Source organism: Stenella coeruleoalba (genome assembly GCF_951394435.1).
Source record: "Stenella coeruleoalba genome assembly, chromosome: 4".
In the NCBI taxonomy this organism is placed as follows: domain Eukaryota; kingdom Metazoa; phylum Chordata; class Mammalia; order Artiodactyla; family Delphinidae; genus Stenella; species Stenella coeruleoalba.
Genome location: NC_137149.1, coordinates 68,800,400 through 68,822,896, shown reverse-complemented (window position 1 = coordinate 68,822,896; position 22,497 = coordinate 68,800,400). Strand labels below are relative to the sequence as shown.

The window sequence follows — 22,497 nt, the reverse complement described above, 5'->3', positions numbered from 1 at the left end:
GAGACAGAGAAATAAAAAGTCAGATAAAATTTCTTGAAAGAAAGAATTTAAATAAGTTTGAAAAATTTCAGCCCCAAATTGGCAAAAACATATATTTCAGAAAATACAGAAACTTTCCCAGTTTGGAAATTCCTCCAGTCCTTTATTTTTACAAGAATAAACAGACAATGTGTAACTGCCTAAGGATATATCCTTCACCTTTTCTCTTCATTAATTTCTCTGAACAGTTCTCAGCATCTTTCAGTTATGTATGAGAACAATAAAAGTAAAACCTTGTTAAGAATTTTTGATGAGAAAACTATAAACTACTGTTGTATAAAAATACGCAATACCATATTGCCACTGATTATATGCAGAAAACTTACCTAATCTTAGCAAAATGCAAAGAGTACCTAGACGAGTATTTGTTATTCACTACATACGTCTAGTGAATTCATTCCTAGTTCACTGGCTAATCAGAATGGTGATTTAGTGTGTGCACACAATGAAACAGTTAAATAGCTATGCAAAGCATATTCTTAATTGGCCAGGAAAAAAAAAATAACTACCCAGATTCATATTGAAATCAACTTTAAATTTATTCACTTCAAAATCTATTATAATGAAACTTTATTGTTATACAAATTATTTGGTATGAGCTACCTTGACTAACATACTTTGTGGAAGAGAATAATGCTTCCTAATTAACAAGTAGTAGAAGAAAAACAAGGAAGTCAATACCTATTTTCAGAGAAGACTAGAAAGATGGAGAATCAAAGAGAGGGGAGAAAAGCCCAGCACTGCACCATCTGTTATTCTGGGCAAGAGAATACCTGTAACCTTGTTACCTCCATCCAGTTCCTTTAAGTGATTTCAGACGGCAGGGTAGCAACAGCTACTCATGCACAAACACTGTTACTTCTACCTTGAACTATTTGCTGGGAGACAAATACTCTAAGGTAACTCGGTGGTTAATTGCAGTTCACCCCTGAATCTGGTCAATTCCAGGTGGTTGTGAGGTGATTAATGACAGCCAAAGACCCCAAACCCAGGGCTTCGGTGGGAAGCAGTGATTTAGGAGGGCATAGAGGCAGAAGATGGCTGGGCAGAGCAAACCTGTTTCCACCACCACCACTGTCTTAGCCTTTACAGTTTGTTCGAGCTGCCAGAGGCTTTCTAGTTGCCATGGCAACTGTTGGGCTCTGCTGCAAACTCAAAGCAGAGCCTCTGAAGTTAGGTACCAAACACTGGAGCTCAACAAACGCAAAGGGGAGAACAAGGATTACACATGTAATCGATCTCCAGCTCCTATGAATAAAATAACCTTTTTAAAATCGGATTTTTGTTTATGTCTTTGTAAAAGGAGATTATTCTTGTCTGGTATTGTTCATTAGTATCATCTTCTGGTGCCCGGAGAGAGGAGACTGCAAATCCTCTCTTATAAGGCAGCAGAAGGGGGGTGGGTAGGAAACGTGATTACCAGGAATGCACCCAGCCCGCTCATTCATTCATTCAGTTATATATTTCAACATCTCCCGAGGACATATTTGTGCTGGGCCTCGTGCCAGGTGCTGGGTCTGCAAAGAGAAATGAGCCGCTCCCTCCCCCCCAACAAAATTAACAACAATAATTAACAAAAATTAGCAGAATCTTCGCGAGCCTTGGGAAAACCAATTAGGCACGGCAAACTCCCCACGGATCCCTCTTGGAAGACAGATTCAGAATCCAAACACGGGAGAGGAAACAGATCCCCGAAATAGAGTCAGGCAGGAGGGAAGGCTAGAGGGAAGAGGGAAGCCGTCTTTCCCTAGCGAGGGAAATCTGTCAGGGCCACTCAACTGCTTCTCTGAGGCTGCCAGAGAGAAGAGGTTTGTTTTTCTTTCAGAAAGACGGAGCCCTTTTCCCTACTGGGCTCGATTTCTAGTAGGGGAAGCCCCGCCTTTTGGGGCCGTTGATTGGCCCAACTTCTTTTCAGATAATTTATGCCAGCATCCTCTCGGTCTGATTGGCTCCCTTGCTCAATTCCGCTGGGAGTCGCATCCTACCTGGTTGGGAGGTGTACTGCCTTCCCACAGTCTCCCTTCTGTACTCACCAGGCTGCAGCTAAGGTGGGAGAAAAAGTCCTGGCTTGGAGAACTGAGCGGAAAAAGCGATCCCAATGGGTTCTTGGAAAACTCTTCTCTTCTGCCCTTTTCTTCTGTGGAGTCAAAGGAAAGGGTTGAGGTTGATGTTCCTGTTACTGACCCTGCATCTGGGAAACTGGTGAGTAAATTCAAGGACTCAAAACTATTCTTTGGTATCTACCCACTCCCCCCTCATTTCTCTTTTTTTTTTTAAAAAAAAAATCATTCTAGGTTAAATAATTTGCATTTCCCTGGGCACATGTGCAACATTTTACCATCAGTTTATTTTTTGATTAGATCTACTCTTTTTCTGATAGAATGAAATTAGCCTATGTGTGAAGCACGGAGATTAGCTCAGTTGAAGCAGAGTAGAAACTAGTAAAGATTCAGTTACTGGAAGTGGGGAGGGGAGTAGAAATGTTTTCGCTACTACATTTAGTCAATGAATGCCACTGATGAACTTTCTGGATGATTCTGCATTTTAAAGACAAAGTTATTTTAGAAACTTGTTACAGAGCATGGCATGTATGATGCTTTTTTATACAGTAATATTGCCTTTTCCCTTACCTTTTTACTATTCTAAAAAAAAAATCAAAGTTTTACATCAAGAAAGATCATAAATATGGCTAAAAATCCATCAGGGTTGAAGCTATGTTACATTTAAGTTAGAAATAACCATGTATATTTTACTGAGCCAGCTTTGAATCATTTTTTTTAACTTGGCTGTGTACAAGTAAATAAATATTGTAAGGTGATGTGATTGTCCTGTGTGTGTGTGTGTGTGTGTGTGTATGTGTGTGACAGAGAGGAAGAGAGAGAGGGAGTGCTTAGAACTCAAGAGTAAAATGCAATCACTATAGAGATGGAAAAATGCCTTTTTAAGTACTTGCATCACTGCTAAAATTTATTATTATGATGATTATTTTTAGCATATAGCTAGAGTGGATTTTTACCATTACTAACAGATAGAACAACTGTATTTTCTCTCCAAAAATAGAGAATAAAGTATGCTAAGTAATATTAGACTTGCCAGAATATGTTTGACACTCAATGTTTTTTAAATATTACAGTTTTAGTTTATTTACCCTTTTCCCTTAGAAACATAAATGTTCTGCATGAGCACAAACATACTACTTGATTAATTATTTCTTATATTTAAGTGCCTTGTAATGGTTTATTTCTTTTAATATATTATAAAATTATGGAAGATATTTTGGTAGGCCATGTATTAGTGCTCTCATGCATCTTCATAATATCGCAAATGAATCTGTGTTCTCATAAGTAAAAACAGACTAACCCAGTGATTTTCTGAAATAACAACCTGTAAGCTGATTTATCACTGTAAGTGCAAGTTTCTCTTGCAACCTAATAGACAAGCTGCTTACTAAAGGGCATACTGTCTACTTAAAGAGATGTTTGGTTTTAAATAATACATTTTCTTCTTGAGGATATTTACATTATGAGAATCATGATGGGTTTCGGACTCTCTTCAAGCTGCTCAGAATTAACAAGTTGTGTGGTATAGTGGACAGAGATGGGCTCTGGAAGTCTGGAGACATGATTCTATGTGTCAAGGGTCCTTAACCACTCTGAACACAGTTCCTTCATCTAGGAAATGAAGGGCAGTAGTAGATCATTTATGATTTCTTCAAGTTTTTGTATTCAATATTTCTAAGATTTGAACTGAAACATAAAATAACTCAATAGCTGCATCACTGGCTTTTTGTAGCAGTTTTCAAGAGGAAAATTCTAATTGGGAATGCTGTGTACTTTTGTTTTGGTCATATGTATGAGTGAGAGAGAGAGAGAGAGATGCGTTATGTAGCTAAAATAAATAAATCGTTTTATCGTAGTACTATAGAGAATATGGATTATTCTGGCCAGTGAAAATATACATATTAAAAAATAAAGCTGTATGTTGCTGTTGTAATTAACTCTTAGGGTCTCAGTTATGAGAGTGTATGTCTTCACTTTTCAAAGTAGCTACAGTTGTGATGAACTTTTTATCCTTTTAATATTTAGTTGAAGATAATTGATGTCAACATGTATAAACCATTTACATTCATAATTTCTTCTTCCTTTCTTCTTCTTTTGAGGGACCTTTCTAAAACTAATCACAGATGGTTCTATTTGTAAGAATTTTGATGTCTGATGCCAGTTTCTAATTTAAATTTTCAAAGTCACCTATTTTGGGGTTTACCGAATTGGAGGCTATTATTTTTTGTATCTAATCAAAGACAGTAGCTTGTTTACTCATTATTTTTCATCAAGAGCATAAAGGAGAGGCACTTTATTGATTTTTACATTGCTGAACTATGAAAACCAATCCTGTTGTTGTAATTAAAAGCTGTAGTCATGGTTCCTATGTTTCATTCTTTGTGAGGCTCTATGGCATCTTGGCAAGTTGGTTAAAATCTCTCAAGCTTGAGTTGACTTATTTGTAATGTTGAAAAAAATATAATTATAATCAGACTTTTGAAAAGAATTGAAAAAGTGCTTTGAGATTTTACATAATCTAAAATGTAATTTATGGTAAGCTTTGACTAAGAAGTTATACTTTGAGAGAGCTAAAGAGAGATTGTTTTAGAGATTGTTTCTAAAAACAATCTCATGAGTCAATAATCATACAATTTAGCAGTCAGTTGCCCAAATGACAATATTCAAGTATAATTACATTATAAAATATATTATTTTAAAATAATTTCAGTAATATATTTTGTGGAGATGGTAATGCATGGTTTTTCTTTAGGCATACAGAGCTTTGGCTTCGTTTTCTAATAAAATATAGATGCAAATGAGTACAAAATGACTAATGATGCTCCATGATAATTAAATATTCAAAGAAGAACTGAGAGACAAAATGATTTTGAAGTTAAAATGTAAATGCTATAATTGATAAATCCCCTGTGTATAGAGTCTTTTTGGTATACTCGTCTTCCTTTTTATCCTATTATATACTATGAGTCACATTTTTGGCTTATCAACAAAAGGAAATGTTTGATTTTTTCATCTTAAAAATGAAAGAGACAAATCTAGTATTTTATATTTATATATTTATATAAAGGTGATTAAAATTTGTCTAAGAAAATAATAATGAAGGTGGGGTCCCAAAGAAGAGGAGACAGGCAGGGCGAAAAACTGAAAAAAAGGGCTCTTGAGATATTGTCAAAATATGATGAAATGACTGCCACAGGCCTCAGGAGAATAATTCACATATATGCATGCTACCAACTGAGAATCCTAGACTCGACCATTAGATGTAAATTCTAGTTTCAGCCTCAGCACTTCCCACTAGGCTGAAATCAGGCAAATCTTTGAGGCAGAGACTCCTCGTTTGTGAAAAGTAGAACTGGCATCTACCTTTCCAGCTTGTTTCAAGACCAAGAGAGAAAATTTTTGCAAAGTACATGACAGTTAAAGTTTTAACTGAAAAGTCATAACAACAGATATTCTTGGAATCTCAGTAATTCTAGAATTTTTTATTCTAGTTAAATTTAAGTGCAGTAAACTCCTTGAATTGTTTGTGCATTATTAAATACCTTTTGGATTATGGGAGAGATCATTCAATGAATATTTATTGAATACCTGCTATGTGCTCTACACAGTGCAACTTGCTGGGTTTACAGTGGTGAATAAACTAGACATGAGAACTAACCATATGGATAGTGCTTGTGTCTAGTGTTCTACATGAGTACTACCATTATACACACTGCTGAGGCTGAGGTTTATGGTATTAATCAAAGGAAAACATCTTGTAGTCAAAATAAGGAAATATACCTTCACAACTCCAAAGATAAACAGGAGTCTAAATTTTTAAGGTTAGAGGGTACTGATAGAAAAGATCACAGTCAGGGAAAGAGAATTAGAACATCATGAGATTACTCATCTATAATACCAGAAAACCATGGAGGAAATGTCTCCAAAATTCTAAAGATAAATGTTCAACCTGGAAGGTTATACTTAGCCGAACTACCAATCAAAAATGAAGGGAAAATAAAGCCCAGATACTGTTATTCTCCCCATTTCACAGATGGAAAAACCAGGGCACAGCAATTTTTACAAACTCACTAAAGATCATCTTGCCGATAATGCTGAATCCAAGACTCAGATCCCATGTGCTCTATGCCCAGAGCCTGCATTTTTAATCACCTTTCCTCCAAGATTACAAATGCCATATAAATCAAAGCAATTAACATAACTGTGGATGAGGGGGTTGGAAAGTAAGGGAGGGAGGGATAAAAGGAAGAAAGGAAAGGAAATGAAAAAAAGGAAAGGAAAGGAAAGGAAAGGTGAAAGGAAGAGAGGAGAGGAGAGGAGAGAAGAGGAGAGACAGTAAAATTGACACAAGCTGAGTAAGTTACAGTCCGCTGTGTATTTATCACATAATCTAGAATATTATGTGTAGTGCTGGATTAATTATTTTAGGAAAAACTTAAACGAACTGGAGTTCTTGATCTAGAAAAAACACCACTGGATAGAGAGTTAAAAGCAAGAATTTTGAATTCAGGTAAATTTTATTGAGGAATCATATATTCTTAAGGATGCTAGAGAAAATCATTGTTGAATTTATTATGTATAGATGTTACAGACAAACCATAAACAAGTAGTGAAAGCTATGTGAAGCCCGATTTTCATCAGTACAAAAGCACTCTAACAAAATAATGGATGTCTTGTCACTAAACTTCAAGCAGAAGCTTGTTAGAGTTCTTGTACTCTGTGAGAGCCAGATGAAATTTATGTTTTTTTCTACTTTTAAATATCTCAGAATCTAATTCTATCTGTACTAAAATGGTTTAACCAACTGAAGGCCCATGTTTCAGGAAATAGTCTTAGCTATTAATTCATTCAATAAACAGTTATTAAGCATTAGCATTCATTCAACAAATATTTACTCAGTGCCTACCATGTATTAAGCAGGGAACTGGAGACACAGTGGAAAGCAAGACATAATCTTTGCGCTAGTAGTGTTTGTATAGTGTATATAGGACATATATGTGATAGTATACGTGCTGGACAAAGAAGGCAGAGCCCCTGACCCCAGTGAACTTAAACTCTAGTAGTTAATGTTGAGATGGTCTATCAATATAAACAAGTAAAGACAATAAAATGCTATAAAAGCTACTTGCAATTCTAGATGAGCTATAGTGGGGACACTAAGGAGACTGGCATCAATTGTAACTCTGGGAAAAGACTGAATGCCCTTAGCTGTCATAGGCATAAGTTCAGGTCAGTGTTAGTGAAAAATATACATAGGAAGATAACACTAATATTCTGTGGCCAGAGGTATGGTCTCATGCTTTGGTGGGCCTTTTGAAAACTATATTCCTAAGATATCCTTTACTTTGGTCATCTAACATATGACATTAAGATAGCAACGTCCTATTAAAACCTATATAACTTAGTTTAGTAGTAAATTTTTGAACTGTAGGCATTCTCTCCTTACAAATACGAGTCATTTAGAGATTTAACATTTCTCCCTATTTTTAGACAAATATATTGAGTGACAAATATTTTGAGTAACACAGTGGTAGAGACTGTGATAAATATTAGGGATATAGAAAGGAAGTTAACATAGACCCTGCACTCCAACCTGTAGGTAGATGAGCATATCAGAAGATCTATGATTAGAATATAGTAGGTTAAATATGAAAATTTTAATATTGTTGTGATCAGGGTGTGATGTGGTTCTCCACATAGATGTAGGGCTGCTAGAATCAAGGGTTCTGGAAAACAAGTTAATCTTTGGGTAGATTGCTAGGACCATGACTTGTGGTTGCAGAATTTGTGATCCGTTTCAATATAGGCAGGTCATTTACCTCTCAGTCGGCCTAGATGTGTACCACTATTAGAATAATTTTCCAACACATGCAGTAGAGTGTTTCCAGCAGGGATTACTTTTCTACTAAATAGCCACATTGAGTAGAACAATGTAGCCCTATTGGTTGGATTAAATTTAAGTTTTAATCAGACATCTGTGTTCTACAATTTGTTACTCTGTGCAGGTGTCTTATGAGTGTATATTTCTTTCTGTCATTTCCTTAGTACAATTCTTTCTGAAAAACCTGCAAATTATCATAACTGGAGTTGACTAGAAAGAGTGTTTTGTTGCTTCTGTTCTACTCATTTGTATTCTCTCCCTTTTGAAGTGAAAGTTCTGAGAGGATACTTATGTCAATGAAACTATTTTACCTCTCATTTTATGGTCCCAAGACTTAGGGAGAAGGTATATCTTTTTGCATTCAAAAGAATGACTCCCATTTCTTTCTTCCATTTAATTTTAAGATCTTTTCATATCGTTTATAATTTAATAAGCCTCAATATTATGCCTTAATTTTGCAAAAATTTTAGCAGCCTGATAGAATTTATCTGATGCATAAGTGCATCAAAGGCTTAGAGAATGTGAATGTCATGAAGTGTTATATGTTTCTAAGTCTAATTTATGTTCCGTTATGTTGTATGAATATAAAGTGGAACAATGGAAAATTTGGTGTTCAGTTTAATATACTTTCAATCCAGCGGTAATTTTTTAATGGACTGTGAAGAAAATTATGGTTTCTTTCCCTTCCTCCAAAAAATATTCACATGGAACCAGTCTCAAAAGAACATTTATAATCTCTGTGTATTCATCATCCCCCTAAAGACTATTCTTTGGAAGCACGATTCCCAATTTTCTAAACTCTGTTTTAACAAAATAGCATTGGCCTACCAAACAAAGCAAATAAAAAAATCCCAAAACTGGAAAAATATATTGTTTTATTATTAGTACTAGTTGTTATCTTAAGGATCAATCACTAAACTATGAGCAAAGATGTTACAAAAAATAATCTGCTATATTTTATATTTTTCTGTTTTTGTTTTCTTTCTAAAAATACGTCACTATACTAATTTTTAAAAATCAATTCTGATATCAATCTGTCGCTTTTCTCATTAACTAATATAACCCTACACTCCTGTATCTTATCTAACCAGATCAAACTATGTTCTACTAGATTTAGGAATTGGCCATACCCCTTTTGAAACTAACAGTGAAGCTCTCTGTGCCCAAAGTAATCTCTATTGCCTTTAATTTCCTAACATTAGTGTAATTTTAAAGATGCTATGTATTCTACCTTACCAAGGAAACTACATAAAAATCACAGTGGATGAAGATGTCATGTTTTATTTTTTCTCTGAGACTAATATTCCACATCTCAAATTGTAGAATCATTAATATATAATCCAATTTCTGTTCTATTCTGTGGACATAAAATATTTTAAATTTTTTACCACAAATAGTTTAGACCTTATTTTTCTTTACTTGTTTCCTTAAACAAACAATTTAAGCAATCTCTAAGTGATATAAATATATGTTGTTGAAATATATGGGAAAAACAAAAATTTTTTCCCTAATGTCATAATTGTTTTGATCATATAATGTGAATAATAATGGAATAACACTTAGTCCATTCTACTCCTCAAAATTACTTAGCAATTTGGAGCCTATACTTCCAGGTTTTTCCATAAGTTTAAACAAATATGTGTATACACATTTGTATGTACATTTTTTATACAAATGAAATCTAACAGTTGTTTTTGTCACACAGCTAGTATCAAAGATATTTTTGTAGGTTTGTACACATACTTAGTTGTACCTCCTTTTTAATGATAATATGGTATTCTATATTAAGGAAGTATCATAATTTGTTAAATTATTCCATTACAGATTCTCTTTTTTGTTGTTTATTATGAATATTGTTACTGTGTGTATATATATATATATATATATATATATATATATATACATATGTACATGCTTTTAGTTTCAATATTTCATCAATGTTGCCAAATTACTCAATTTATTCTATTAGAGCAATTTATTCTATTAATGGTTATAAAAATGCCATTTATCTATATTATCAATGGTACTGAATGTAATGAATCTTTTAATATTTTGCCAATGTGATGGCTAAAATTTGTCACATTTTAAAGTTATTCTCCCTTGCTACCAGTAAATGTTAGCACAGTTTGTTATTTTTATTAGTCTTTTTTTCCCTCTGAAATTCCTGTATACCAGTTATGTTGTAAATATCTTTGTCTCAATCTATCCTTTGTCTCCAGTCTTTGTCTAAACTGTCTTATGTCCTCCATGAGTTATTTTTCCTTTTTTTTTTGTCATTTTTTTTTTTCCTTTCCTGGTTTGGTTACATGTTGCATAGAAAGACCTCCTCATCTCAAAAGTTAAAAAACGTTTTCAATATTTTCTTTAATAGTTTTATACTTTATTATATTTTGATCTCTAATATATCTGCAATTTATTGTCTAAGTAGTAATCTAATTTATTTTTTCTAAATGGCTTGATAAACCTTTCAATCCAAGTTACTGAATAATTCATCCTTTCATTTCTAAACTGACTAGTCACATTTATTGTATACTGAATTTCTAGACACTTGGGATCTGAATTTGAAGGTTTGATTTTGTTTTCACTGATTTCTTTATGTGTTATCACAATATGGTTTTGATTACAGTAACTTTATTTTGTTTTCTTTTTATTCTGGCAAATTTCATCTAACAATCTATTTTTCAATAATTTCTTGTAATTCTTATATTGATTCTTCTACTTAATTACAGTATAATGATTTTAATCTGTTATATAGGAACTGTGGATTTCAATTAAAACTTTATTAAATTTATAAACTAATTTGAGAATTATGTATTAATAATATTGTTTTATAGCCAAAATATTTATTTGCCTTTATTTTGTTCTATTCTTATATTCTTCAATTGGTGTTTTAGTTTCTTCACATAAGACAGATCTTCCCTGCTATATTTTTTGTAATTGTTTTATAGATTGTATTATCATTGTGAAAGAAATCAGTTTTTTTTTTAAGTTTATGATGGATGAATACTAGAATCAGAAAGCTACTGCTACTATGTTTTAAAATTTATATTAGGTTAACTACAATCAATTCTCTGATTAAGACCAATAATTACAGTTTTCAGTTGTTTATTTTCTTTATTCACTGTAATTCACTTGTAAACAGCAAGATGATTTCTAATATTCGGTCCATTTATTCATTTACTTAGTGAATTTTTTTTTAATTTTATACCTACTATATGTCAGGCTAAGTGCCAATGGTATCACATTGAAAACCTTAACCCTGGCTTTCAAGGAGCTTACAGAGGGTCATAAATAAATAAAGTAAATAGCTAATTAAGATGCAGTGTGATCAATTTTATGGTAAAGTTAAGCACTGGACAAACTGGAACACACTTATTTAATGTTCTAGGCATGCTTCCCTTCCCCCTCCTCAAATTTTCAAAGCATTCCTCTCTGTGCCTCAAGTGATGGGTCCTAAATTCTTTTGTGTTAAGAGGATAATCACAGAATTGAGTGGACTATCACTTCACCTCTCTAAAACTCTGAAAGTTCAAATCTGTAACTCTATTATCTATCATCTTTTACTTATTTCGCTTCCCTACCAACTTTTATGAGCAATAAAAATGATTCAGCATTACTACCCTAAAAAGAGCTTTGTACAAAAGAATTAAGCAGGTAGAATATAAAGGCAAAAAGAAAATAAGAATTAAAGTTTTTAAATTTTATTTTCTTTGACTTTCAGATCTAAATTCAGTGCCTATACATACTCTTTAAAAGTTAGCTCCTATAGGCTTTGACATTAAAATATAGTCTACTCAGAAACATTAGAAGAGGTATGTTTCTTCCCTGGAACTTGTCACTTGACTTATAGAAATGTATCTGATGTTCATAAACAAACACTAATTTGTCATGAGCAACAGATCACAGGTGAGGACTTGTTTGGAACTTCATCTGCACTTTTTTAAAAAAAATAACCCATTTTATTTATCCATTCCACTACTGATGCATATTTGGATCTTTTTTCTGAATTGATGGTACATCCACTAATGCTTCTCTGAATATTGTGGAACAAGCATTTTGGTGAACATACTATGCATCTGTGTTGAGTATGTACCTGGGAGTATAATTATTGGGTCATAGAGTGTGTGCACATCCATCTTTAGGAGATAACACCAAGGAGTTTTCTAAGTGGTTTTAACAGTTTGCCCTCACAGTCCTGTACAAGAGTTCCAGTTGTTCCACAACCTCATCAACACTTGGTGTTGTCAAGGTTTTTTATTTTAACCATTGTGGTTTATGTATAGTGGTATCTCATGTTTTTAATTTACATTTTCCTCATGAGTAATGATGTGGAGTGTCTGTTCATGTACTCATTCCCATTTGGTTATCTTTGTTTGTGAAATGCCTAATCAAATCTCTGCCCATTTTTTTTTTCCTGATGGATCATCCATCTTTTTCTAAATAATTTATGGGAGTTTGTTACAATCTTAGAGATGAGTCTTTTTTTTTAAGTTTTGCTATATGATTTAATATTATTTATTGCCTTGTCCTAAACAGCTTGAAATTCAATTTTGTAATCATAGCCTCAGCAATATGTATCGTATTTTTTTTACATCTTTATTGGAGTATAATTGCTTTACAATGTTGTGTTAGTTTCTACTGTATAACAAAGTAAATCAGCTATACATATACATATATCCCCATATCGCCTCCCTCTTGCGTCTCCCTTCCATGCTCCCTATCCCACCCCTCTATGTGGTCACAAAGCACCGAGCTGATCTCCCTGTGCTATATAGCTGCTTCCCACTAGCTATCTATTTTACATTTGGTAGTGTATATATGTCCATGCCACTCTCTCACTTTGTCTCAGGTTACCCTTCCCCCTCCCAGTGTTCTCAAGTCATTCTCTACATTTGCATCTTTATTCCCATCTTGCCCCTAGTTTCTTCAGAACCATTTTTTTTTTTAGGTTCCATATACATGTGTTAGCATACGGTATTTGTTTTTCTCTTTCTGACTTACTTCACTGTGTATGACAGACTCTAGGTCCATCCACCTCACTACAAATAACTCAATTTCATTCCTTTTTATGGCTGAGTAATATTCCATTTTATATATATATATATATATATGCCACATCTTCTTTATCCATTCATCTGTTGATGGACACCTAGGTTGCTTCCATGTCCTGGCTATTGTAAATAGTGCTGTAATGAACATTGTGGTACATGACTCTTTGAATTATGGTTTTCTCAGGGTATATGCCCAGTAGTGGGATTGCTGGGTCATATGGTATTTCTATTTGTAGTTTTTTAAGGAACCTTCATACTGTTCTCCATAGTGGCTGTACCAATTCACATTCCCATCAGCAGTGCAAGAGTGTTCCCTTTTCTCCACACCCTCTCCATCATTTATTGTTTCTAGATTTTTTGATGATGCCCATTCTGACTGGTATGAGATGATATCTCACTGTAGTTTTGATTTGCATTTATCTAATGATTAATGATGTTGAGCATCCTTTCATGTGTTTGTTGGCAATCTGTATATCTTCTTTGGAGAAATGTCTATTTAGGTCTTCTGCCCATTTTTGGATTGGGTTGTTTGTTTTCTTGATATTGAGCTGCATGGGCTGCTTGTATATTTTGGAGATTAGTCCTTTGTCAGTTGCTTCATTTGCAAATATTTTCTCCCATTCTGAGGGTTGTCTTTTCATCTTGTTTATGGTTTCCTTTGCTGTCATCTGCACTGTCTTACTAGGTAATGGAAGAGTCTTCCCTAGGTGTCACAACAAGGGCATTTGCATTGCAGTAAACTTTATATGAACTATATCCAGGGTGACTTTACAATTTATCATCCAAATTAGGCCATTTTGTGAGTGAAAGAGGTTACTATTAATATTGTAATTATTCTAGGACAACAGGTGTAAATCAAGATTGTCCTGGGAAAATCTTGATGAATATTTACCCTATGTATAAAAAATAGTTTATATTGATTGATTGACTTGTTATAGACATATATATATATATTTTCTAGCTGTAAAGATGAATTCTCCTCATGATTATATGGCTTAGCATGCCTTGTCTTCACTTAACCTATCTCTCAGTTATCATTAGTTTAAAACTTTTGCTTGTCATATTCAGAAGAGTAATACAATCATTAAAGTACTCTTTTACATACAATAATTTACTATGTAATCAGATGGATTTGTCAAAGTATTAAACTAAGTTAGTAAGACCAAAAAAAACAACACTGATACAGGTGACTCAGAAATTTTCTTTAGTAACAAGTTACAAGTGTCAATTAAAGAATATGAGAAGCAAAAGCCTCAGAGAAACAGATGCCAAGTTGGGATTGCACATGTAAGAGATTTTTGAGAGAAATGCCCGTGCAGGGTAAACGAGAGGAAGTGGAAGTAAGCAGAGAGAGCCTTCAGATAATAACGGAGGTCTGATCCCTGTGCAAGTATAAGGCAAAGAGGATGTTTGGGTTAAAAGAGTCTCAGACTAGAGAGCCCTACTAAACAGGCTTTGGCCAGGCCAGCAGGATTCATCCAACACAAGTTGCCCTTTAGAGGAGGCCCTAGTCTTGCAGGAACGGGTCTGTACTACCATTGCCACAATGTTCATTTATTGCCTGAAAGCAGCCCAGGGAAGCTTGGATGTGGTACAGATGCAGTGCTCGTCCAGAGGGCTGGCGCCTGGGCTGTCAGTCAACCATGTTCCTACCCCAGGAGAATCGAGTGGCAACTTTTTAAGGCTGCCAATTTCATTTTCTTGGCAGAGTGTAAAGCTCTACTTGTCTCTATAAAAACCTCTACTTAATTACTTATTTTTTATGATTAGAAATTTATTTCTGGGCACTATCTGGTGTATAGGAAGAAGCAGTTCATTCTTAGGTAGGCATTAATGTCACATCAACTGCTTTTCATATAGTTATATTACAAAATTATGCAGAAAAATTGTAGTATACTATTAATATACAGAACAAAATTAAATTTTGCATAGCTCCACTAGCATAGAATACTTAGTGTATTCATTATACTGCTTTCCAGTTAAATCTTTAGCCATTTTATACCTAGGTTTTGATCAAGGCAAATTATTATATGTTACTTTGCATATAACATTAAATTATGAAAATAATTTAATATTTTTACAGACTTTTCATAATCACCAATTGAATGGATGCATCAATCACACCATATGGACATATAATACTTTACTTAAACCTGCTCTTTTGTTTAAAATTTGTGCTACTATAGATAACACTGTGATAAGCATCTTTGTATATGATGGTTTTTTGTATCATCTGAATAGTTTTCTCCTTCATTAGAAAATAAGATCATATAGATCAAGAATAAAATTTTACTTATCTTTTTGTTTTCAGCAATTAGCATATTTTGTAATACATGGTATTTCCTCTATAAATGAATTAAAGCATTGGACTGAAGACTGAGCACACACTTTAGAAAGTCTTTTTCATCAGAGAGAGTGTGTGTGTGATTCCTTGAAATTATTATTCTAACTTCTCAGAACTCAAAGGCAGAGACTAAGCATTCTACCCATGCACAACCCAAATGCACTTGCTAACTACTTACCATAAATATTGTTGTGTTCTTATAAATTAGAAAACTCAAAATCTAACTACCCTGGATTGTTAAACAAAGATAAAGTAAGATACCATGGAAACTTCAAAGAGAAAAGGAGTCTTCAAGCTAAATCAATCTTGTTTCAAATCCTGGCTCTATTATTTAATAGTGTGGGTCCAGCGAATTCTATAAATCTATTTTTTTCTAATTTGTAAAACAGGAATAGTAATGTTTATTTCACGGGATTACTCTGGATTAAATGACATACCTTAATATGGAAGAAACCTAGCACTCAGTTCATGAAACATGGTAGGAACTTACTCAACAGCTAATAAGAACAATAAAAACATCAATCATCAAAATAAACATTTAGTAAAATTATATACTAAGGAGTATATTTATTTCCAATAATGATAAAATTATACTCATTCAAATTATTTAAGAGAAGTGCTTGCAAATGTCTACAAATTCCCATAATATTATCTACAAAGATAATACTTGTTTCCTCCAAATGAATGTTCATTCAACATAGGTAAATGTTACAAAACTTCCAGTCTATGAATGATAGTGAAACATCAGATATGCTATATGAACTATCTTTAAAATTATAAGTGATTTTTAGTCACCAAAATAATACCAGTGTGAAATTAAGGTAGTTAATGAATATTCTGAAGGTAATTCAGAAAGTGTGGAGGAAAAATGAAGAAAATTAACTATAATGAAATTTCTTTTCTGCTTTGACAAAAATGAGGAAAGTTAGTTTATGATGTCATTGACGTCAATTTTTATATTACCTCTGAGATAGCTGGGAAAAGGGGGATATAAGTCAGTATAAGCATGTGCTTCCTGGATTACCAAGATGTTACTACCCTAAAACACAGGAAAAACATATTTTTTCTGGGAACTTCCATTTGACTACAGTTATATTTCAAAGAAAAATCAAGTTCTTATACGTGCAGTGGTCTGCATCTATCCATCAGATGTTTTATTTTATAAAACTGGGATTTAAAGCTAGATGGATGCCCTAAATTTTGGTTGTTGACAATATCTCAGAAGTTCTAATTAGATAAAATTTTCCTGGAAGACACATGAGCAGGATTCTTAATATTTCAGTACTTTTAAAGCTTTAGTTTATAAATGAATGTATGTATGTACATATGTATATATTTTATTGAGAGAAAATAAGAAATTATTTAAAGGAAGTCATACAACTGTATTTCAGTAGTATATATTTTTGAAGTTAAATACAGCAAAACAATTAATATAAATGAGCACTTCATTAAAAATCTGTTAAATAAATGTACTCCAGGAGTTCACATAGGGATAAAATTTGTATACTGTGGTAATAAGCTAAAATCTCAGTGGCTTACAATACTAAATGTTTATTTCTCGCTCAGGCTACATGTCCATTGTAGGTCAACTGTGGCTATGTTCATGTTGCCTTCATCCTGAAAGTGAAGTCATGGAGTAGTAGCCTCTGCCTGAGTATGGCTGGTCTTCTGGCAGAAGGACAGAGATATGGTGAACCATGCACTGACAATAAATCTGCTTGGTAGTGATGTATGTTACATGTATTCCATTAACCAAAGCAAATTGCAGGGCCAAACCTGAGTTTAATGGGACAGGGATGCATTGCAGAAAGGAGTATTTCAGGTCACATGACCAAGTTAGAAGTCAGTGGAATGAAAAGAATAATTCTCTGACATGAAGAAGAGGAAAAATATTGGGAAGAATAATGTACTCCATTATCCGTTAACTCTCCGTTAATAACTATCAATACAATTATTGTAAAGATAAAATGAGGTACAAATACTTACAGGTTAAGTTTTAATTTACAATGTTAATTTATACTCTTTAAAAGGATAAAGAGAGTGGATGTTAACTAAACTTACTGTGGTAATCATTTTACTATATATACATAGATCAAATCATTATGTTGTACACCTTAAACATATACAATGTTATATGTCAATTATATCTCAATAAAACTGAAAAATAATTTAAAAGGATAAAGGGGGTAAAGGCTGCATTAGCTAAGATGTTTAGGTTCACAGCAAAAGAGATTTGAATGAATAGTGTAGAAATATCAACCAAGGCTGTTAAGATAAACTTGAATATCTACTGTGGGAGGGAAGCTCATCTCTCAAATATATGTAAATAAATAATATAGATTTACCTGATTTTACCAGTATAAAAGTTTATATATACTTTTTCAGTGGAGGACTAATATTTACTAAAGTTGGGTGTAAGTCTAGGTTGATCTCACTCAAATGAAGGTGGGGTTACTTACGGGTAATAAACAAAGTAGTTTGTTACTTTTGGTGAATTATAGATGAATATCTATGTTACTATACGTTTCTACCACAATTCATAAGTAAGCTGAAACTTTATGCTTGTTAAACACACAGGCATAGCAGGAAGCATTAGCTATAGGACCAGGGTTTGAGTCTCAGTTTTGAAAATAAATGAGTTTGTGCTTTGGTTGATTCCCTACTGACTTGTTTCCTCATTCACAAAATAAAGGCAGTGGGTTATTGGATCCCTAAAGTCTATCTTCTAGTCCTAAAATGTGATAATCATGCTTTCCATATATATATACACACATATATATGGAAAGCATGATTATATATATATGTGTATATATATAGACATGTATATATATACATATGTGTATATATATAATATGTATATATATGTATACGTGATTATATATATATGTATATATATGGAGAGTGAGTCAACCACTCATGATTTGGTAAGACAATCTTTGACAGAGTTCTTGGAATAGATGTCTGGGGTCTCAGTTCTTCTGACTTAAAAGGAAGAAGCATAGGTGTGTTCAATACTTTTTCCTTTTTTCTTTGAATCCTTCTTCACTCATCTTTCCTTAAGTCTTCTTTTCTACACGTGCATTTTAAAATACATTTTACCAGACTAATGATTACAACTTTTCCTGCACTTATTTACCTTTTAATTTTTATTTTAGGGTGTGGTGGTATAGAGTCACTTACGTATGGTTGTGCAGATTGTGTACCGCACAAATCTAGGGCCACTCCTCACATTATCAGTGCATAATCTCTATGGCCTTAAATGACAGTTGTGGGAGTGGCAAAACTTTATTACATTAATATTATACGATATTTTCTTGCACTGGATTCTTCATTTTTGAGTATTATTAAAACAGGAGTTGATATGATGTAGGCCTTAGTCTTACTGAATGTAAAATATTTCGAATGCTTTTTTTCCCCTTATTATTCGCTTACACAATTAGAATAATCTTAAACTATTTTTAAAAATACACTACTTGGTTGAACTTTCTATTATACAATTTTTGTTTTTGAATTCTTTAGTGTTGATAAAGCAGATGATGAAGATGATGAGGATTTAACAGTGAACAAAACTTGGGTCTTGGCACCAAAGATTCATGAAGGAGATATAACACAAATTCTCAACTCCTTGCTTCAAGGCTATGACAATAAACTTCGCCCAGATATAGGAGGTAAGTTCGAGTAATCATTCTTGGATTTTGCTGACTGTGAAAGCCACATTTGCTGATGTTATTTTATCATATTTCATATTCCTTGAGTGTCCGATGTGTGTTAGAGACTGCGGGTTTGGCAATTATTATTTGGAATGGTACTGCTTTGAAAGCTTCACAGTTTGACGTGGGAAGAAAGACATCTAAACATTTTCAATGTAATTATTTTACAATTGCTACAACAGAGCAATTTTTGATAAAACTGCCTGAAAAACTAAGAGATATTTCATAAAAGGGAATATTTGAAAGGTATGTAGGAGTTCCAATTTTTTGCAATGCTGCACTGTTTTAGTTAATGTAGAATTATAAGCCTTGAGAGTATAATTAGTGTAGACAATCCAACATTGTTCTTCTTTGTCAAAATTGTTATTCTCAGTTCTGAGCATTTATGTATACACTTTACAAAATAAATAACCTCTAAGTTTCCCACTGCAACACTTTAAAACAAACAAACAAAATATAAGGCAGCGAGATTTTTATTGGGATTGCATTAAATCTATAATCAATATAGAGAAATTGAAATGTTTACCATACTGAATTTTTACTGTACCAAATTCATGATCATCATATATTCTTCCACATATGTTCAATTTTTTATTAATGTCTTCTGTAAAGAAGTGCTGAATATATTTTACTAGATTTAATTTTCTAATTTGAAGTTTTAATGTAAGTATAAATAGATTAAAAAAAATTTTACTTTCTAAGTTTTTATTAGCAGTGTATAGAAATATAATAGATATTTGCTAATCTACTCTGTCCTCAGCAGCCTTGCTAAATTGATCAACTTTATGTATTGTTATATTAATATAGATTTTCTATAAACACAGAGAGTAATGACTATTACCAATAATGACTACTTTGCCAATAGTGTTTATTTTGCAAATAATGAGCATTCTAATTAATTTTCAAAATTATACTTTTTTCATGACCTATTGCACTAAGACTAGAATCAGTGTTGAATAGTCCTGGTTTGTTCCTGATATCAGGGAAACCAGTCTATATTTCACTATTAATTATGATGTTTGATGTAAGCTTCTTTTTTTTTAAGATGCTCCTTGTAGTTCCTTTATCTTCTTATTTTGCTAGGGTTCTTTTTACCTCCCTACTGGTTCAAATGACTTCTGTGCACCTACTGAAACAATCATATTGATCATATTTTGCCCTTTATTCTACTAATTTTTTTTTCTGTAACTAACTTTGGCTGATTTTTAAAACTTAAACAAAATTTGCATGTCTGTAATAAATGTTACTTAGTTGTGACATGGTAATATTTTTAAAATATCACTAGATTCAGTTTGATAATATTTAGTTTTGGAATTTTATATCTATGTTCATAAAGGGCATTAGCCAGTTATTTTATTTTCTGTAATGTCTTTTTCAGTTTTGGAGTCAATATTATGCTAGCATCTACAAATGAGTTATATTTCCCTCTCTTTTCATCTCTGAAAGAGTTACCTAAAATGAATTCTATTTCTCCCTTCAATATTTGGAAGAATTACTTGGTGAAGTCATGTTGGCCTAGAGTTTGTATTTTGGGAAAAAATTTTAGCAGTTCAATTACTTTATTAGTTTTGGTTAGTTTTCAAGGAGTTTAAATTTTAAAATTTACTTGAGTTAGATTGTTTCATAACATCTTTTACGATATTTTTAATGTTTTTAGGATCTGAGGGCTTTTCTCCTTCACCATTCCTGATATTAGTAATCTATTCTTTCATTTATGAATAAATCTTGAAGGGCTTTAAAGTTTTTATTAGTTTGTCATAAAATCGAATTTTAGCTTTGTCAAATTTCTTTGTTGAAAATTTTCTTAAATTTTATTATTTTACACTATTTTGTTTATTATTAATCTATTTTCCATGATTTAATTTTCTGTTTTCCTAGATTATTTTAATTATTTTTTCAAAATAAAATTTAGGCTTAATAAAATATTATCTATCCATGAAATTCCCAGAAGTCTTTCAGCCATAATGTTAATATTTATATAATCATAGAACCATTATCTAAATTATTAAATTAATATTGATACAATACTATTAACTAATCTACAGACCTTATTCAAATTGTGGCAGATACCTCACTGATGTCCTTTTTTTCTGTTCAGAATCCCAACCAAGATCACACATTGCATTTTGTTCTCATGCCTCCATACTCTCCTCCAACCTGGTATAGTTTCTCAGTTTTTCTGTTTGTTTCATGAACATGATAATTTTAAAGTATACTGGCCAATGGAACACCCCTAAATTTGTCTGATATTTTCATTATTGGGCTGTGTTTATGCATTTTTGCCAAGAACACCACAAAAGTGATATTTTGTGCTTTCAGTGTATTGTGTTAGGAGGCATGTGATGTTTATATATCTTATTACTGGTGATGTAAACCACACTTTCATTAAGTGTGGTTTCTTCCACGTTTCTTCACCGTGAAGTTATTATCTTTCTTTTTGATTAATAAATATGTTGTGAGGAGATACTGCGCTGGGGAGAACTATGCAGATATTCTCAGCACACTTTTGTCCATTCCTCTGGTCTCTATCAATGATTCTTACCTGCAGGAGCATTACTGTGATGTTTGTCAAGTGGTAAGTCAATATTATCATCATTCCTTCTACACAAATTAATTGTAATTCTGCAGTAACTAGGATCTGTGACTTGTCCAATTGTTTATCTATTCACTTATTTATTTACTCAGTGTAGACCTCTAGATATATGTCTTATCTTATAGTTTATTATCCTTTACCATCGTTTATTTTATTGCTCAAAATGAAAATTTGACAACTGGTATGTCCTATAATTTTATTTCTCTGTTCTTTTATGTTTCTATCATTTTCTGAGCATATCCTTACTTTCTAGCACATAAAATTTTCCAGGCTTCCCTTGATCCAGCAATGGAATTCATCATTTCTCCAAGAACCCTGGTTCCTCTTTTTGTAGAATGGTATTTAGAAACCAAGATGTGAGCACCAGGTGTATTTCTTAATATTGGGTGTCATTGCTTCTTGACCTTCTCATTGGGCAGAAGGAGAAAATATATGTTCTACACACACATTCATAGGCATCTATATTTCTATGTCTATCCTTGTGTATATGTATTATAAACCAGAAGTCAATAGTGACAGCCCTGTTTCCAATCCAAAGACAATAGGGTTCATTCTAACCTTTCCCTTTTCCTTATCTGTAATTTCTTTTTCCATCAGGGAGACACCTGGCTCTCATTTACCCATAGTATATTTTATTATTTGTTCAATTCCAGTAAATACATAAAGTAATTCTATAATTTTAACATGTCTATAAAAATTAACTAGAATTATTAAAAATATTAAAAATATTCATATACAATTTTTTTGCCTTTATCTTTGCAGTATGTAATCAAAATACTGTTCCCAAAAGTAACTTAGGTTAGTTCTTTTCTTCCTTAT

At 32.7% G+C, this 22,497-nt stretch overlaps 1 protein-coding gene across 2 annotated transcripts in view; it reads left to right on the top strand.

The window, feature by feature from the left end:
* Nucleotides 1-2,122: 2,122 nt before the first annotated feature.
* Nucleotides 2,123-22,497, top strand: part of GABRG1 (gamma-aminobutyric acid type A receptor subunit gamma1) — a gene marked incomplete at both ends in the record, with an annotated part of 63,125 nt that continues 42,750 nt past the window's right edge. The window contains 2 exons of one of the 2 annotated variants that reach the window (XM_079920328.1): nucleotides 2,123-2,241; nucleotides 18,895-19,043. In XM_079920328.1, coding sequence (XP_079776454.1) covers nucleotides 2,138-2,241; nucleotides 18,895-19,043 — 253 coding nt within the window. The remainder of the gene's footprint in view (nucleotides 2,242-18,894; nucleotides 19,044-22,497) is intronic. The other variant, XM_079920329.1, reaches the window with a different exon arrangement.